Raw genomic sequence first — 20460 nt, 5'->3', positions numbered from 1 at the left:
GGAGAGACAGAGAGACAGAAAGGAGATGGAGAAATAGAGGAAGTCAGGAAGTAAGAAGGAAGAAAGGAAGGCAGGCAGAGAGGTAGGTGAAAGGGGAGGGGACAGGGTGTGTGTGAAGGGTGGGGGAGGAATCGCGGAGGGGCGAATCGGGAGGAGGAGGTGGCGAGGGAAGAGGGGGTAGAGAGGAGTGTGTGTGGGGGGGTGGGGGAAGGGGTGGGAGAGCGCGGTGGGTGGCTCTGTGTGTGTGTGTGTGTGTGTGTCTGTGGGGGCGGGGAAGTGGCGGCAGGGTGATCGCAGGGGGGCGGCCAGGGGGGTTGCCTGGTGAGGCTGTGTGTGTCTGTGGGGGTGGGGAAGCGGCAGCGGGGCGATCGCGGGGGAGTCGGCCAGGGGGGTTTGCCTGGTGAGGCTGTGTGTGTGTGTCTGTGGGGGCAGGGAAGCAGCGGCAGGGCGATCGCGGAGGCAGCCAGGGGGGTTTGTCTGGTGAGGCTGTGTGTCTGTGTGTGTGTGTGTGGGGGGGGGGCGGGGAAGCAGCAGCGGGGCGATCACTGGGGGCCGGCCAGGGGGGTTTGCCTGGTGAGTGTGTGTGTGTGTGTCTGTGGGGGCGGGGAAGCAGCGGCGGGACGATCGCCTGGGGGGCGGCCAGGAGGGTTTGCCTGGTGAGGGTGTGTGTGTGTGCAGAGAAGCGGCGGCGCAAGGACCCCGGGCGGAGTGAGGGGAAGCCAGCAGGAGTACTCACTGTCAGGGAAGTCCTTGTGTGCGGTTAGTTCCCAGCCGGGCAAGATGAGGCTGGGCCAAGCAGCCAATGGGGAGCCACGCAACATTGGCCACTTGGCCCTGGAGTGGCACTCGGAGGGCCCAATCAGGAGCCGCTTCGCGGCTCCTGTTTGGGCCCTCCAAGTTTTTATCCCGAACAGAGCCCGCCCTTTCTCCTCCCCCTTAGGGCTTACTCTTTTATTTATTCCACTCTACAGGAGCTGTTAAAGATGGCCACAACGTCACAACTCCATTCCATAGCAGAGCTACTGCTTCATCTATACCAGTTGACTTGCAGATAAAAGAGCCAGTTCTTAGTTTATTAGAATGGGCGGCATAGTTGCCATTCTCTTGTAGCTCTATCCAGTACCATTCTACTCAAGGGATTCTACAGAAAAGACCAGTAAATAAAGTAGCTTCCTATACCAACATTTCTGCTGCCAAAGGTTCTGTATATCTTTGACCATTTATTCGCTGGGAACTTCACTGCCCCAGCTCCCATGCAAGAGCACAAATCAGGGGTGGATGAGGTGCACTGGGCCAAATGCTCCCCCATGTGGGTGCAGAAAGAGGTGGGGCAACCTGCCATGACTAAAACTCCAGCCTGCAGCCCGGCATGAAACCTTCAGTGCATAAATGGTCCTTATGTGTGGGATGAGAAACAAAACCTGCTTTTGACTCTAGATTGCAGCCTCTTGCAAGATTCAGCCCATATGTTTAAGTCTGACTTAAACATCTTATGCAATCTTTCTGAGCTGGCATCTCCATATTCTAGTCAAAATATATAGACGTAATTCCTAGGGGAAAGTGAGGAACTTCAGAGTTCACCATCATTCATGCCATTCCAATCAATGCACTTCTATTATGTGTAAAAGCTGCAATGTGAGATGACATCATCATGCAGTAAAAAAAAAAAACTATTAAAATCCTTCAGCTAATGTCAGCTGATAGCAGGTTCCAATTTCTTAGTGTGCAACATGAGATCATTCTTTAATCATGTCTCACGGCACAATATAGCCTTCCTTCTACCACCGACAGCCATCATTGTTCCACTACCACTTTTAAAATAAGCTCTAGCAGAGGTTGACCAGGTCTGCTGTCATCCATGTCCTTGTTTCTTGAATGTCTAGCAACATTATTAGCATACCATATAAAAAGGTAACATAATCAAAAACAGCTCAACAGTTAACCAGCTTGCCTTGTGGTCCAAGGGATCTGCCCAGCAACCACTGACAAAAACAGACATTTTTCTATTTGAGAAATATCCCCACTCAGCCAATTGCAGCTCTTATTCAGGAGTCAGCATACCCCCTCCCCTTCCCTTCAAGCTTGCTGACTGAGATGAATAGTGCATTTCTCTGTCTGTCTTGCACTGAGAGCAAAGCCTTTGGCCTGCGTGTGCATTTCTTTTGAAGGGCACTTGTGAGGGAGGAAAGGAGAGCTTTCACCTTCAACCTGTCAGCTGACAGACAGGCGGAAATGAAGGGTGGCCTGCAGGCTGAGGTAGGGATAAAGTGGCACAGGTATGTCACACCAGGGTAATAGGCTCAGGCTAGCCCTTACCAGCAAGAGTTTTCTAGAGCCTGTTGCATTTCTTTGCGCTAATTCCAATTAAGCCAGCAAAACTATTTAAAAGGGATAACTCGTAACAAAACGGTACATGACTACGCTGTACCTGTAAAATAAGCAATGAATATTCTCATCCTCAAATCCAGTAAAGGAGAAGGATGCACATGGGGGAAGTCCTGATATTGCTGACCCTACCACAGTGAATCAAAGCTGTCCAGAGTCATTATATTAGCATATTGCATTTTTGTTTCACTTTAAGTACATGTGTTTCTTCTCAATCTCCATGGGCTTAGCAAGAAGACTGAAGTGACAGTCTTTAAAGAAAAATCTTAGTTTGATTATACAGAAAATATTTGGATAGGAAAGAAATACAATTTTATGTTAGGGCAGTGGTCCCCAATCTTTTTATCGCCAGGGACCACTCAACGCCGGGGACCACTCACCGGGGACCACTCAGCGCCTTTTACTGAGGCCCGGTGGGGGGGGGGGTAGTTTACTCCTCTACTCTCAACCACTGCCCTAACATTCTCTGATCGCTATGGTAATGTTTAAACATCCCTTCAAAATAAGATACAGACACGCCACAACAATGAAGTGTGTTGTAAAGGGCCAGGGGGGATGAAGTAAAGGGCCGGGGGGGGGGGAGAAGGCGTCCTTCAGGGCCCACCTCCAATTAGTCAAAGGACCACATGTGGTCCACGGCCTACAGGTTGGGGATCGCTATGTTAGGGGGTTTCATTTCTTAATGGGGGGTCAGTTCTCAATACTGAGGGGGAAATGTTTAGTACAAATACCTATGGAAATGCAACAAAATCAGTAAAATAATTTTTCGGTCTATGTTACTATCTAGGTAATCATTATCTTAACCTCTAGCTTAAATATATTTAATTTGAAGTACGCTATATGGATCTCACCCCCTTCAAGGATCGCTGTCTTGTTGTGGCAAGGGGGCTTGCGTAGTTCAGTGAAGCTATGAGCTATACCATGCAGGGCCACCCAAGACGGACAGGTCATAGCTGAGAGCTCTGACAAAAGGTGATCCACTGGAGAAGGAAATGGCAAACCACTCCAGTATCTTTGCCATGAAAACTCTATGGACAGTTCCAATAGGCATAACGATATGACGCTGGAAGATGAGCCCCTCAGGTCGGAAGGTGTCCAATATGCTACTGGGGATGAGCAGACGGCTAGTACGAGTAGCGCCAGAATGAATGAAGCGGCTGGGCCAAAGCCGAAAGGACGCTCAGTTGTGGAAGTAACTGGTGGCGAAAAGACAGTCCGATGCTGTAAAGATTTTTATTCCATAGGAACCTGGAACGTCAGATCCATGAATCAAGGCAAGCTGGACGTGGTTAAACAAGAAATGAGAAGACTGAACATCGACATTTTAGGAATCAGTGAACTAAAATGGACAGGAATGGGTGAATTTAATTCAGATGACCATCAGGTATACTACTGTGGACAAGAATCTCGCAGAAGAAATGGAGTAGCATTCATAATCAATAAGAGAGTAGGAAAAGCAGTCTTGGGATACAATCCCCAAAATGACAGAATGATCTCAGTTCGAATCCAAGGCAAACCATTCAACATCACAGTGATCCAGGTCTACGCCCCAACCACTGCTGCTGAAGAGGATGAAGATGATCAGTTCTATGAAGCCCTACAACACCTTCTAGAAGCAACGCCCAAAAATGATGTGCTTATCATCATGGGGGATTGGAATGCTAAAGTAGGAAGCCAAAAGATAACCGGGATAACAGGCAAGTTTGGCCTTGGAGTACAAAATGAAGCAGGGCACAGGCTGGTAGAATTTTGTCAAGAGAATACAATGGTCATAGCAAACACTCTTTTCCAGCAACCCAAGAGACGACTCTACACATGGACATCACCAGACGGTCAACACAGAAATCAGATTGACTATGTGCTCTGCAGCCAAAGATGGAAAAGTTCTATCCAGTCAATAAAAACAAGACCAGGAGCTGATTGTGGTTCAGATCATGAGCTTCTTGTTGCAAAATTTAGGCTTAAATTGAAGAAAGTAGGGAAAAGCACTAGGCCACTCAGGTATGAACTAAATCATATCCCTGACGAATACACAGTGGAGGTGACAAATAGATTTAAGGAATTAGATCTGATAGACAGAGTGCCTGAAGAACTATGGACGGAGGTTCGCAACATTGTACAAGAGGTAGCAACTAAAACCATCCCAAAGAAAAAGAAATGCAAGAAATCAAAATGGCTGTCTGAGGAAGCTTTACAAATAGCTAAGGGAAGTGAAAGGCAAGGGAGAAAGAGAAAGATACACCCAATTGAATGCAGAATTCCAGAGAAAAGCTAGAAGAGATAAGAATGCCTTCTTAAATGAACAGTGCAAACAAATAGAAGAAAACAATAGAATGGGGAGGACCAGAGATCTTTTCAAGAAAATTGGAGATATGAAGAGAACGTTTCATGCAAAGATGGGTATGATAAGGGACCAAAATGGTAGGGACCTCACAGAAGCAGAAGAGATCAAACAAAGGTGGCAAAATTATACAGAAGAACTATACAAGAGCGAGCTTAACATCCCTGATGACCACAATGGGGTAGTTACTGACCTGGAGCCAGACATCCTGGAATGTGAAGTCAAATGGGCCTTAGGAAGTCTGAGCAACAATAAAGCTAGTGGTAGTGACAGCATTCCAGTTGAACTATTCAAAATCTTAAAGGACGATGCAGTAAAAGTGCTACACTCAATATGCCAGCAAATTTGGAAAACTCAACAATGGCCACAGGATTGGAAAAGGTCAGTTTACATTCCAATCCCAAAGAAGGGCAATGCCAAAGAATGTTCAAACTACCGCACCATCGCACTAATTTCTCATGCTAGCAAAGTTATGCTCAAAATCCTACAAGCTAGGCTCCAGCAATATGTGGACCGAGAACTTCCAGAAGTACAGGCAGGATTTCGAAGAGGCAGAGGAACTAGAGATCAAATTGCCAACATACGCTGGATCATGGAGAAAGCTAGGGAGTACCAGAAGAACGTCTACTTCTGCTTCATTGACTATGCTAAAGCCTTTGATTGTGTGGAGCACAACAAATTGTTGCAAGTTCTTAAAGAGATGGGAATACCAGAGCATCTTATTTGTCTCTTGAGAAATTTATATGCAGGTCAAGAAGCAACAGTGAGAACTGAACATGGAATCACTGACTGGTTCAAAATTGAGAAAGGAGTTCGGCAAGGCTGTATACTGTCGCCTTGCCTATTTAACTTGTATGCAGAGCACATCATGAGAAATGCGGGATTAGAGGAGTCACAAATTGGGATCAAGATTGCAGGGAGAAATATCAACAACCTCAGATATGCAGATGATACCACTCTAATGGCAGAAAGTGAAGAGGAACTAAAGAGCCTGTTGATGCGGGTGAAGGAGGAGAGTGCAAAAGTTGGCTTGAAACTCAACATCAAGAAAACAAAGATCATGGCATCCGGCCCTCTCAATTCCTGGCAAATAGAAGGGGAAGAAATGGAGATAGTGACAGATTTTATTTTCCTGGGCTCCAAGATCACTGCAGATGGGGACTGCAGCAAAGAAATTAAAAGACGCTTGCTCCTGGGGAGGAAAGCTATGGCAAATCTAGACAGCATCCTAAAAAGCAGAGACATCACCCTGCCAACAAAAGTGCGTTTAGTCAAGGCTATGGTCTTCCCAGTTGCAATGTATGGCTGCGAAAGTTGGACCATAAGGAAGGCCGAGCGTCAAAGAATTGAGGCTTTTGAACTCTGGTGCTGGAGAAGACTCTTGCGAGTCCCTTGGACTGCAAGGCGAACAAACCAGTCAGTCCTAGAGGAGATCAGCCCTGACTGCTCTTTAGAAGGCCAGATCCTGAAGATGAAACTCAAATATTTTGGCCACCTCATGAGAAGGAAGGACTCCCTGGAGAAGAGCCTAATGCTGGGAGAGATCGAGGGCAAAAGAAGAAGGGGACGACAGAGAATGAGGTGGATGGATGGAGTCACTGAAGCAGTAGTTGCAAACTTAAATGGACTCCGGGGAATGGTAGAGGACAGGAAGGCCTGGAGGATCATTGTCCATGGGGTCGCGATGGGTCGGACACGACTTCGCACATAACAACAACAAATATGGATCTCAATGGAACTGAACTGCAAGTACATGCATACAGATGCTTTAGCTTGTTAAGCACAAAAACTCAAAGCAGACAACCAAACGTTAACACACACATGAAACAGAAATTCAGGATTAATAAAAGTAAACAATACAAGATGCTCAAATACAAACAGCAGCTTCACTCCACCCCCAAACTGAACAAATTGGAACCTGGCCCAATACTGTAATGTACAGAAAAGTGTATGACCAGGCACTAACTCAAGGAGCCATACTGGGCTTTGGCTATTTCTACAAGTCAGCTCTATCCACTGTTTCACAGTAGCAACTGAAACTGGAGCAATTCACAGATGGTGAGGAAAACTGTTTTGAACAGCTAGTTCTGCTGGACAACTACTTTAAAAAGAGAATGGGGTTCCATAAACCAGTCTGAGAAAAGGAAGGGAGATTGGGAGGTATTCAAAACACCCAATCCCACCCTTCGAAAGTGGCATGTGGATTAGCACATCTATCATCCAAGTAGGTAGGGCCAGGTCAGACCAGTTTTAAAAAGGCAGGCTGAATTTAACGGAAGACTATCCATTGTTGTCCCCCATCCTATAAATGGGGTTTGAAAAGACTACATGACCATTCAATTCCCTCAGTTTCTAACCATCAGGGGCCAGGCCTCTGAGATCAAATAATATAGCTGCATAGCATGATAAATTTTAGAGAGAGCATTAAAATACTGGGCTTGCATAGGAATCTGATTAAACTATCTGTGATAAAAGATTTTGCCATGGCCATACCAACAGATGGATCAGACCACCCATTGACACTTGTCCTTTCATTTACCCCTGCTCTTCACCAAATGTAGCTGCACCCACCACACTGTGTCAGAATCCCACATGTCTATAGGCTTAGAAACCTTGAGTCCCTGACCTACAGAAAGTCAGAATATGGTTGACCATGCAGCTTTATTAACTGTTGGCTTTGTGATAACTTTCGACATTAGAACAAAGCAAGAAAGAAATTTAAAAATTAGATCCATCTGTAAAAAAAAAACTTTTTTTCAAATACAAGCAAAATTAATCTCTTAAAAAGCTGTACTTGATAAATAACAGTCTGTCATGTTCCAAATTACACAGGAAGTAACAGTTTATCATCTCCTACAACTAAGGATTAAATCACAGGCATCAAATAACTTGAGACTGTTGAGAAGAGCAATCATTGACCTTTCAGCTGACTGTTTTAAATCATGACCAGATTACAAATGAATCTGTGAAGACAGGGTCCAATATCTGGAGGCAGTCCAAAACTATGCCTCAAATGTAGACATTGCCTGCCAGCTGCTGCAGAAACATATACTGGCAGTTCATAGCAAGTTTAACACATGAAGATGCTTTACAAAATACAATCATGGACCAGTACTAGAGTTCCCTGGCGCGTGTGTGGCTGCTTATTATCACAGGAAGACCCACTCAGCAGCAATCTGGAGACATGCAGAGTCTCACACTGCCCATTTTAAGAGGATCACAGTTCTATCCTGCTCAGGATCTAAACTGCTGTACTCAGTGAGGGAAAAAATTAGAGACAGCATTGCCCGATACTGTCTAGTCCAACAGGCAGCAACTATCCAGGGTTTTAGGAAGAGAAATAATAAAAAATAACCTGAACTGGTGGGTGCTGGTGCTGGTCTCTTTATTTAAAGCCATTGATAACTCCTAAAGAATACCAAAAGACTGGGGGGGGGGGGGGGGAGGGATTACAGACCCTATATTCAAGAGGGGGAACAAAGACAAGCTGTCCAATTACACAATTAGTTTGTTAAGCACTGCAAGTAAATTTGAAGAAATTATATGCAACACACAGAAAAAACTGAGAGATTAGATGGAACAAGATGTCTGTTCGGGCAATGGCTTCAGAGAAGGGATTAGATTAGTTCTGAGAGATTTCCCAAGCGGTGAAAAGCCAGCTCTTTGCTGACTGGGAAAGTGAGAAAAAGGAGATACTTAAAGAGCCACCAAACAGGTAATCTTCTCAGATCGCTTGATTGGTGACTCTCCCGCCCCTGCCACCTTCGCTGGGTTCAAAACCAGCCGTCTCTTTTTTTGCCTGGGAAGGAGGGATTTTAAAAGCTGACAAACTGGTGCTCCACAGAGTGCCTAGTAATGCTGTGGCTGAAGGAAGGAGACATTTAAAGAGCCACCAAACAGATGATCTTGACAAATCAGGTTTGACAGCCCTTCCTCACCCCTTCCTCTCTGCAGCCAGGGAAGGGTCATGGGGTGCCATCTAAAAGGCGAGCCAAACAGCTGATCATTGGGATCAGCTATTTGGCCTACTCTTCCCCCTTCCCTTTAGAGTTTAAACTAGCAGAATCTCAATTTAGATTGATGCAGCTGCCTCAGCCCACGCTGGAACTTAACTGCAAGTACATGTATGAACCAGTGAGGATCCTAGCAGCTGCTTGGAAAAGGTCTTTGAGTGACTTACAGAAGTCTGATCTGGAGGTGAACATTGCATGGATCACTGTAGCTAGGCAGTCCGATGGTAGGTATAATGCTAGTAACCTCACCTGGCAAAGATGGAAAAATGCCATGTGGGCTACACAAATGGCCTGGGCCTCCAATGAAAGGGAGGCATCAAGAATCACACCCAGTATTCTGGCTAAGGGAGTAATGTTAAGCTGCCAGAGAGGGTAGAGACATTTCCTATCTAGCCTTTCTGCCCAGCCACTTGGAAGGGCTCAGTTTCAGGCAACTCTGCTCTAGCCATCCATCAACCGCTATCAAAGATCTGGCGAATGTATCCGGGGGGAGTCTGGGTGGCCATCTATGAGTAGATAGAGCGGGGTGTCATCCACATATTGGTGACAACCCAGCCCATCGCTCCAAACCAGTTGGGCCATAGGGTGCATAAAGATGTTGAATAGTGTGGGGAAGAGTATAGCCCTCTGTGGGATCCAACAAAGGAGTCGGGATGCGATAGCAACTTCCCCACAGCCACCGGTTCTGGAGAAAGAAGCACAGCCATTGAAAGGCTGTTCCCCAAATCCTGGCCTCAAGGAGGCAGTGAGCCAACAACTCATGATCAAAAGCAACTGACAGATCGAGTAATGCGAGTATGGCCAATCCACCTCGGTCCAACTGGTGCTAGAGATCATACAACAAGGCGACTCGGATCATCTCCACTCTGTGGCCAGGAAGGAAGCCTGACAGGTATTAAGCCTCGAAGTTTCCTCCAAGTTTGCCAGGAGCTGGTCCACTGCAGCTTTTTTGACCACCTGCCCAGGAATGCAAGATGTGACACTGGGCGATAGCTGACCAAGTCCTGCAGGTTTTTTTTCAGTAAGGGATAGATCACTGCCTCCTTTAGCAGCTCTGGGAACTCCCAGTAGTCAGAGAGAGATTGACAACATCTCCCAGAGCGCCTCCTATCCACTGGTATCTTGTTTTGAGCAACCAAGAAGGACAGGGTTCAAAGGCAGGTGGTCGTCCTCACTGACCCAAGCAGCATGCCCATTTTGGATTCTGAGAGCTGCCTGAAGCCATCAAACATGACCCCCCGGGACGGCCAAGGGGCCTCCAATTCCCTTACTGTATCAAGAGTGGCAGGATAAAACTCTTGTTTAGCCCCCCTAACCACCATCTCCTACATCATAGGCGTGCAATAAGATGCTCTTGCCACCTCATTGTCAGTCTTTCTCTACACTCGCTCTAGCCATCTCACCTCCATCTTTCTCTCCCTTAGCTCCCCAGTATAACAGGGAGCCTTGAAACGAGGGCAGAGAGGGCTCAGGGGAGCAATCTCGTCAATGGTAGCCATCAAGCTAGACTGCCAGTCCCCCACAAGTGCCGCCAATGAGTCACTGGGAAGCATTGGGTCCTGCAGAGCATTCAGGAAACCAATTGGATCCATTAGTTTCCATGGGCGGGCTAAAATATGCCCGCCACCCACACGGGGGTGGTGGTATCCTGAGCCAGGCCTTCAGGACATAGTGGTCCAAACATGGGACGGTGTTAACTACCACCAGATCCACATCTAACCCAGCAGTGAAGATCAAGTCAAGGGTATATTCAGCTTGATGAGTGGGTCCGGTTACAAACTAGGAGAACTCTAGTGTCGCCATGGTCGATATCAGGTCCGGTCCAGACCCAGAGGACGGTGAATCAGTGTGGATATTGAAGCCCCCCAGAATATTGTATCATATTTTGTGTTATTTCTATGACCTGTATTAGACCACAAAAGAAAACATTCAAATGGCTGGGGCCATCCTATAGCATCTTAAGGACTAATTTCTCTAGTGCTAACCAATCACAAAATACTAGTAAAGACGTCTGTATGATTAGTCTATATAATTGCCTCTGACACAAGATCACAGTGATATACCCCAGTATTTTCATAAAATATTTTCTCACTTTAGAAAAAAAAGTCAGTTTCCAGGGGAAATATGTATTTTTCGTCCTACATATATAGTATATAATCTTATCCATTTGGTGCCTATTAATAATCGTGAAACAGCCTTGGGGGACAGACTGTCCGGCCTCTCTAGGGCCAATCTGCACCCCAGTTGGCCCTGCCCCTACAGCTCCCGCCCTCCCTCACCAAACCCTCACCCCTTGCCTCACAGACATGCCTGGCTGCTACAGCCATCCAGTCTGTGATTCCTCCACTCCACTTGCAGGGCCCCAGGTAAGAGGCCCAGCCAGGGGGGGAGTGCTTCCCAAAGGCCTGGAAAGGCCTCGCAGAGGCCCCGGGTGTACTTTCAAGGTCTTTGGGAAACCATCCGGCCAGGGGGGTGTGGGGGAGAGGGGGCGCTTCCCAAAGGTCTGCAAAGGCCTCGCAGAGGGCCCGGGTGTGCTTTCAAGGCCTTTGGGAAGGCATCCGGCCGAGGGGGAGTGGGGGGGGGGAGAAGGAGAGCTTCCCAAAGGCCCGGAAAGGCCTTGCTGCCACCCCACGTGTGACCCTTTCAAAGCCCATTCTTACGAACGGGCTTTGCCATTAGTATTAAATAAAAAGCAAAATGGTGCAAAACCATACATTTCACCTGCTTTTATTGCTGCATAATGGAACAGTATCCTTTTCTATGATTGGAAAATCTGGAAATGAAAATAAAAGGCAGTATCTCTGTTGTTAATTTTGGTTCTTTAGCTGCTACGACAGACACAAGATCTGGGTTTGTACAATTAAGGATATAAACCCAAATCAGCACTGCTTTTGGCATCTTCCACTTCCAGCTCTAACGTTAAATCAGCAATAATGTAATTTTTTATGTTTATTCTTTCTTTCCTTAATGTCAGAATTAATATTTGACTGAGATGGCAGGGACTGAATCGACCTGGGAATGGAATAAAAGCTCCATGCAGTTTCAGCCCTAGTATAACAAGCTCCCAGAAAAAAAATCTGGGCACAGTTGGAGCTAGCACAGTTCCACAGGACCTTCAATGACCCTCAATTTGTCCACTTTGGTTAAAGAGAGCCATCTGAAGCCATCAAACATCATCCCCCACAACAGTCAAGGAGTTCCCAGCTCACATTCTGTATCTACTGTGGTAGAAAGGTCCCAGCAGAGCGACAAGACTTTGTACGCAAAAAAGCTAATGCCTCACAGCTCAAGTCCAATTCACTACTATTTTGACACTCTTCCTCGAAGGTGGTAAGAGATCAAAATACCCTAAATCAGTGGTCCCCAACTCCCGGGCTGCTGCCTGGCGCCGGGCCGCGGCTACCTTTTCCCACTCCCCCCCAGCAGCGAGAAGCTCGCCAGGCCGCAAGCAAATTGGCCGCCAAAGCGTCCGATTAGCTTGCGGCCCGGCAAGCTTCTTGCTTCAGGAGGGGGGGGAAGATTTGCTTCGTTTCGGCGGCCAATTTGCTGGCAGCCTGGAGGGGCAGGGAGAGGGAGCTGCGGCCGCCGGCATGCCGGCAGCGCAAACGCGCACACACCACTTTCACCACCATCTCATACACTGTTATAAGTGTGCGATAAGATGTTCTTTCCGTATCTTCATGAGTCCTCCGCCACACTCGCTAGAGCCGTCTCACTTCTCTCTTCCTCTCACAAAGTTCCTGGGAATACCAAAGATCCTAATTGAGGCGAGGGCGGAGACAGTGCCTAAGAGCAATTTCGTCAATAGTGCCTTTTAGGCACAAATGCCAGTCCTCCACCAAGGCCATGAACAAGATACCAGAGGGCATCAGGCCCCTAGAGCATTCAAGAATCCCTCAGATTCCATTCCTTAGACTTGCAATAACTATGCATCTAACTGTCCCATTTTTTTCAAATGAAAGTTCTTTTTTCCCCAATTCATTATATTAGGCAAAGAGGATTATAGTATCAAAACCTGATAACATGAAGCATTAGTTTTACTTTGCATCAAATGGATTGGAGTATCCCCGCCATATAAAAAATTAGATGTCAGATTAAAGGTACAATTAAGGATGAAAAGTGCAATTAAGGATATTATGTAAATATTATAATATAATATTCCATATTGCAAATCTATGACATAAACAAAGAAAGATATTCAAAAATTTGCATTACAGGCATTTTAATGTGACTAATATAGCCATCCAAATGAACACTTAGGTTTTATGATGCTTGTTCTTTTTAATGTCACATGGAAAAGCAGTAAGCAGCTTTCTTATTGGCTTTAGATCAAAACAGGAAGTATGCTCTTCAACCATACCTCTTTCATAATATAAACCCATCTTTCTTATTTAGTTACCTGATGTCACAATGTTGCATTTCAATTTCAAATAAATGTTGAATGACAAAAGTAAAAAAAAACCCTGCATATCTGGAGGGATACTTGCAACAATCCTACATGTGATTTGTTCTCTCAACATAAATTTCCAATACTTGGCCTGACTGACAAGTTTAATCATACCCATCAGAGAAAAAAAATGTCAAATCAAAAATAAATTTGAACTAAATTGACAACTTTTAAACTCCTCATGATCTTATCAGTTTTATGTCTTGATTTTAACTGATTTTGTATATTGTTAATTTATCTGAAATGGCCAATGGCTGATTAATAACTAAGCTAAATATAAATATAAATTGAAAATGATGAGCCATCTTACCTGAAAGTGCAATATTATGGTCCATATTAATCCCAAAGTCAATTTGGGATTCCCATCTGTTATATCATCATTTCTGATGTTTACCAACTTCACCTGTCATTTGTAAAACAAAAAAAATGCAAAATACTTAAAACAAATGAGCACAAAACATATATCCTGACTTACACCTGGCATTGTGCATCTTTGGAAGGATGCGATGGAATAATCAATAATCTTAATAGTAGGTTTTCTTAAGAAGCAGAAATAGCTTTGTTATGAGTACACTTAATAGGCAGTGTAAGTACAGCAAATGTATGTATGTAAGAGAAAATGGGGACACCAAATTGCCAGTGGTCTCCAGCATATGTAGGCTGGATTGGGTCCAGCCATTTTTTTCACCCAATTTTGGCCTCCATATTATAGTTCACGTCCCGCATGGTTTTTGTATTATCTCCAGAATAGCTTTTTCCCTCTAGTAGACCCCTCCTTACATTTTCAACAACAGAACGCTAGTAGAGATCTAACCTACATAACAGACAACATCTTTGCTTCCATGTAGTATAAATTTAACTCATCTTGTGCCTGATACTAACAGAGAGCATCCACCCAACAAAAGAAGTCTTATCTTTCCCCTTCTATTCTCTGCATTGAGAATTACTCAATTGCATAAGAGACTCTGGCAATTAAAAGCAAAGCAAATGACATTAATCTGCATATTAATAATGCCAATAATACTAATTAGCACAGTAAAGCCTCTTTGAGTTGTGCACACTAACTTATTAAGGACATTAAATATATTCCTGAAGATTGATCATTAAGCTTTTCTTGTATTTACACCTTAACAGCCTCTAATTTATTTCTAAGTTCACAAATACTTTGAAAACCCTATTATTAGTTTAGCTTATTTGCACTATGATTTGCCTACTCAGCAGGAATGGCGTCTCTGGTGGGTAAAAGGCTTATGATGCTGACAAAAATATATCCAGATGTGTTATTTGGAGGGAAGTACAATACAATACAAGGACCTGAGCTTTTCTGACCTTAACATATAACTTCTTTTAAAGGAAATTTAAATCACAATTACATTTATGTAAGAGGAGAAGCTTAATTATTCCTTCCCCAAACGTTACAGAATATTTTCCTTGGAAAACTGTATAATATGTTTTCCAAATACTTTGCATCTTCCTCCCTATTAAACCCTAGGTAGTGGGGGAAGGGTACAAGAAAAAAAAAGATCTCAAGGATACATAAAAATGAATAAATTTTGTTAAATGTGATCTGGGTCAAGAGATGCTTTCTGAGGGGCAACTAGACCATTTTGTTTTATCTTGCTTTAACGTCCATAAGCTAACGTGAGAATTAGATCTTTGCTGGTTACTCTGGCCAAGGAATCCCCTTTGCTGTGCCATTCCTACTATCCAGTTTTGACTCTGTTCTACAAACACCCAACCAAAGGTGGGATTCATATGGATAAAGGGAATGTGTAACCAGACTCAATCATTTACTTCTACTAGAAATCATGCAAAAGCACAGCTGATCTTACGACATCTATTTTTAATAAACAGTAGCATAATCAAATCAATAAGAACATAATTGCCGATGCTCTGCATCTGTTTGTCCCTAGTAGACATGCAGCTCAGAAATTTAAACAACAGGAGAGAAGAAGAGCAGAAAACAGTAGAAAACCAGGAAAATATATTCACTGACTAGAGATGATATTTCATGAAAATATTCCTGTCCACTTGCCACTTACTCCTATAGGAGCAACATGCCGGTCCAATGATTATACTTAAGTTACTCTTCTACATAACCTACAAATGATTATTCTTGCTTTGCCAATTTTTTAAATGTTTTCTTACCTGCCGTTTTTTCAAATAATCAAGTGCAATTTGTACATTCTGTAGTCTGTGAAAACGCATCCGACCTTTCTCTCTGGGCTAAAAATAGAAAATTAAATCTGTGAGACTTTCTGCAGCAGAAATTCTACTAATTAGAAGTCAAATACACTGAAACATGTTTATAATTACCTACTTTAAATATTTGAAATCTTATATTGGGAATAAAATTTCACAAAGGTGTGTATGTATCCTAATATCTCTGCAGGAAAGCAGTTCTGATTAGAATATCTATAGATCCTCCCTCCCCCACCCCTCTACAAACCTCTTTTTTGTTCAAGTTTGGAGATATTAAATAATGGACTGAATGAACTAAACTCACAATGACAATGCCCATGTAAAAAGATCTAGCTATCACCCCTGCTATGATGCAGCACACTGAAGACAAGAGAGCTAGCAAAATATAAAATATGTCATATTGCAATTGAATAACATCAAATTAAGTTACATTCCCTGAGCTGCATGTTCACATATTTAGAATCTCACAATTTAAACTTAATTTATCACAAAGCTAGGCAGGAATGGTTCTTTTTTCCGGTGCTTCTTTTCTATAAATAAGGGTAGGGTCTAGAGCAGGGGCAGTCAAACTGTGCCCCTCCAGATGTCCATGGACGAATGCTGGCAGGGGCTCATGGGAATTGTAGTCCATGGACATCTGGAAGGCCGCAGTTTGACTACCCCTGGTCTAGAGCTTCTAGTGAAGGGAGAGAGCTGGTTTCTTGTACCCCACTTTTTGGTGTAGTGGTTAGGAGCGCGGACTTCTGATCTGGCGAGCCAGGTTCAATTCTGCGCTCCCCCACATGCAACCAGCTGGGTGACCTTGGGCTCGCCATGGCACTGATAAAACTGTTCAGACTGAGCAGTGATATCAGGGCTCTCTCAGCCTCACCCACCTCACAGGGAGTCTGTTGTGGGGAGAGAAATGGGAAGGCGACTATAAGCCGCTTTGAGCCTACTTCGGATAGAGAAAAGTGGCATATAAGAACCAACTCTTCTTCTTCTTTTTATTACCCAAAGGATTCTCAAAGCCACTTCCAATTGCCTACCTTTCCTCTCTCTACAACAGACACCCTGTGAGGTAGGTGGAGGTGAGAAAGCTTCAGGAGCACCATGGCTGGTCCAAGATTACTCAGACGGCTACATGCAGAGGAGTGGGGAATCAAATCCTGTTCTCCAGATTAGAGGCTGTTGCTCTTAACCACTATACTATGCTGGACACTTTTGTCAATGAGGTGTGTGTGTGGCGGGGAGGTTTCCAGCAATTTCACCCTCCTACTACAAACCTCCATTTTGTACCCCATGCTGTTCTTAGGGGTCCTAAACCTCAGAGTCAATGTTGGGGCAGTCACTGCCTCAATGGGGGAAGAAAGGAATAGTAGTCCATTCTTCAATATTATATTCTCCAGGCAAAATTAACCACATTTAAGTCTCATTATTTTCAACTCTCAAACATGGTTTTAAATTTCTTCCCTAACTTAAATAACTAGTACTTAAAACTGGTTACGTTGACTAGGATTGCACACTATATTCACTGTTTAACTTTGTCCATGCTCCAGAAAATTTTAAACACCAAAAGCTATTTAGCAAGACTCAGTGGAAACAATTCACTCCACAACGTTTGCTTTGAAGACTCTTTCAAATTTAACAAGTGGTTCGGAAGTATGGTGCAAGAAGTTATTAAAAGAAAATTCAGACTGCCCTAAGAAAGCTTTACTTATTATATTAATTCCTTCTCCAATCTGCTTTCAAAGTCCAAGAAAACACCAGCAAGTTTTTAAAAGGTATTTGGACTTTCAATTACGTTTCTTCAAGTGACCCCTACCAAATGATCCCAGTGGTCACATATACCCCTGGATCATGCTATTTGTGAGCAACCGTCCGTAACTCCACTAACTGCTTTGATGACCCCCCCCCCCACACACACACACATTAATTCACCTATATGAAGGTTAAGGGGCTCCAGAACGCAGTCAATATTTACATTCCCCACCCCACCCATACACACACAAACACCGAGGAATCAGTGCCAAGCCTAAGGACCATTTTGTATAGTGCATTAACCCAGGCTTGCAATTCACAAGGAAACTACAACTGAGCACAGCTCAGTGCCAAATAGACATATAGGATCCTCATATTTACATTTTTTACACCGTGAAGGCATATACCTATATGGCCAGTTACTAGGTGGCACACCTATAGAAATATTTACAGCGTAATTGGACAGATGCATGAAAGTTTCAGGAAAGGGTTAAAATCAGAATACTGTGATTCCCAGCACTTCCCGCTCATTCGCCTATTTGTAGATGCACAATTATGGTGCTACTTTTTCCCATATGGATTATATTGACATAAATTATCTAACATCACTAAAGAGAATAGCACACCAGGAAAAATTATTCGGAATCTGTTCATATACATCATTTTAAAAACTTAATTCCAAGCAACATCCATTATCACAAAACTGTGCCACTTTTGCTTTAGAAAGGTTTACAAAACTGAAACCATGCATATAAAAAGCTAATGATATTGTTAAGGAAAAACACAACAAACTACATACAGCATGATCATGACAGACAAAGCACAATTACATGCTATTAGTGTAAAATCACAAACAGGAAGAATCACACAAAAAAGTCATCAGTTGCTTAGTCATCAGAGAACAGCTATGAGAAAGTAGATAAATGAGAGTCACCCTATGATCCCACCATTAATGTCTTTCTTCCTGACTTCAGATTTTTCACAAGTTTATGCAATGGGCTGAAGCATGAAACAGCACAACTGACACCTGCAGCTAAGCAATGAATATTGCCTCAGACAACTATTTGTGAAATAAACATGACCTTATCTACATGTATAAGCAAAACTGCCCTCAAAAATTGTTTTTACATTCAGCAACCTTCCTTCTTAATCGGCTGTGGCTAGCACCATGAGGTGCTGAGAACCAATTCCGTACAAATCATATCCCTGTAGAAGGGAAAGCAATTGAAAATGAACACAACTGGGAGGAGGGGAGAACAGTAAGCCTTCAATCACCCTCCTCCTAGAAGAGTGACAGCTGCCTATCACCTGAGTAGCCAGCATGCAGGAAATCAGCATAGTCTCTTTGATTCCATAACCATATGATGGGACAAGTCCCACATGCTGAATTCTGCTAACAGTAGTTCTTTCATTCTAGCACAAGCAGCTTCCTTAAGTCCTCTCATGGCACAAGAAAGCTCTGCGCTGGAAGGCAGCACCTCTGTTAGTGGGATAGATCCATGGAACCCAACCCAAAGGTTTTTCACAGCTCAAGCTTTTTTGCACATTTATCATTATGAGTCTAATGACAAACAGCTATACCAGTCATAAAAGCTCTATGACTATGAAGTGATGTTAAAATGTCCTCAGAGTGTAAACTGCTGCCGCACACTATTTGGAACAAAATATGAAAGGTGCAGACAACATGGAAGAAGGCAGCAGTTACCAGAAGAAGTGACACTGCAGCAGATACCCACTCTACTGAAGCAACATGTGTCTTAGACTCAATCATGGAGAAGAAAGGATATACAAGTTCAAACATTATGATAGCATAAGTTATGTGGACTGAACATTATAGCCACACAACCTTTACTATGCATATTACTCAAAATACAATCACCAAATGCTCTAATAGAATTTTTTCTTAAGTGAACCCCATGTTCCTTCAGAATATCATGAGAGTGTCAAGAGGATACAAGCAAAATAAAATTAGAAAAGAAAAAATAACACACAAAATGAAGCCCTAGCTTTAACAGGCAGTTCAAGTCAAGGGCTACAACACAGCAAAGTTAACTGATCTTTAAGTGGGCTTAATTCCTCATTGGACTGTAGCCAATGCCCTAAGACAGGGGCAATGGTCAATGAAGGACAGCTAAAAGAAAAAATCCTCAAACTTAATACCTTCTGCATAAATGTTTTCAGGATTACACCCAATTGTATATTTGAACTATTTTATATATTGGGTTGAATGCTGCCAGTTTTTTGGCTGAAGTTAGGCAGAGGAGGGGCCTCTCACCAGATTTCCTTTCTCACTGAAGCCCATGTGATTTTGCTCATACAGATCCCATAAAAGCACAGATTTTTCAGGGGTCAAAACCTATCCTTTCACTTGCAACAGCAGAAAAGTTGGAGCCCAAAAGAGTTTATCTGTAGCTAAGTAAAACAGAGAGCAATATATACTCATGAGTGGGATGCACACAAACAAAATTTGGATAATAGGTGCTGAAAGGAAAGATGCTTGCAAAAATTCCAGATTCTCAGAAAATATAAAAGATATAATAGGGAAAATGTCTTTGGTGCATAGTAACATGGGGAAAGATTTTGAAATATTTTCTGGTCCTTGGCTGCTGAACAAATATCCCAGAAGGGTAGCTACAAGGCCACACATAGGAACAAACTGTCATGTGATTTTGGAAATGGGAAATTGTTTAAAGGAATGAAGGAACCTGTTTGGGACACAGCAATATTCAATGCCTTACTGTTTATAAGCAGCTATTTCCCATCTGGAAAACAAAAGGTATTGTTAAAAAGGCTACCTCCTCAGCATCTGCTGCTATAAAAAATAAATTATATGAGAAAGAAACATACGTGTGTCATCTACCAGTATATCTCATCTACTGGGGGAAAGTTACTAATATATCTTCAGCCAATTAGCTGTCTATGACACCAATCCACAAACCCACGGAATTCTATGGGATTAAAACTGAATTTGCACATATTCATCCCATGATAGTCTCGAATCTCCCTCTGCTCCCTTTGTTTTTGTTTTGTTTTTCACTCTTCAGTTATAGAAATTTTGATTGTAATCTCTTTGGTGCACGGATGTATCATTTTTGCTTACTGTTACTATGCTAAACAATGTTCATCATCATTTCAACCCTGAAGTCCTCCCTCTTAAATGGTTTGTGGATCAGGTTGCAGGTGATGAAACACAACTCCACCGCTATGTTCAAACTTAAATCACACCGGTATGAATTATTTGGAATACCATTCATTCATCTTTAACAGAATTACTTGTATACGTATAACGTAATTCATGATAATTGCTATGCAAAATAATCCGTTTTTTTTAT

At 43.3% G+C, this 20460-nt stretch overlaps 1 protein-coding gene across 38 annotated transcripts in view; it reads right to left on the bottom strand.

The window, feature by feature from the left end:
- Positions 1 to 20460, bottom strand: part of DST (dystonin) — a 404883-nt gene that overhangs the window by 240155 nt on the left and 144268 nt on the right. For all 38 annotated transcript variants that reach the window (XM_077308292.1, XM_077308223.1, XM_077308177.1 and 35 more), the window contains 2 exons: positions 15335 to 15412; positions 13497 to 13589 (listed from right to left, as the gene is read on the bottom strand). In XM_077308292.1, coding sequence (XP_077164407.1) covers positions 13497 to 13589; positions 15335 to 15412 — 171 coding nt within the window. The remainder of the gene's footprint in view (positions 1 to 13496; positions 13590 to 15334; positions 15413 to 20460) is intronic.

Source organism: Paroedura picta, chromosome 1 (genome assembly GCF_049243985.1).
Source record: "Paroedura picta isolate Pp20150507F chromosome 1, Ppicta_v3.0, whole genome shotgun sequence".
Taxonomy (NCBI): Eukaryota; Metazoa; Chordata; class Lepidosauria; order Squamata; family Gekkonidae; genus Paroedura; species Paroedura picta.
The sequence above is the reverse complement of the archived record's forward strand: the minus strand, read 5'-3'. Positions and strand labels throughout refer to the sequence as shown.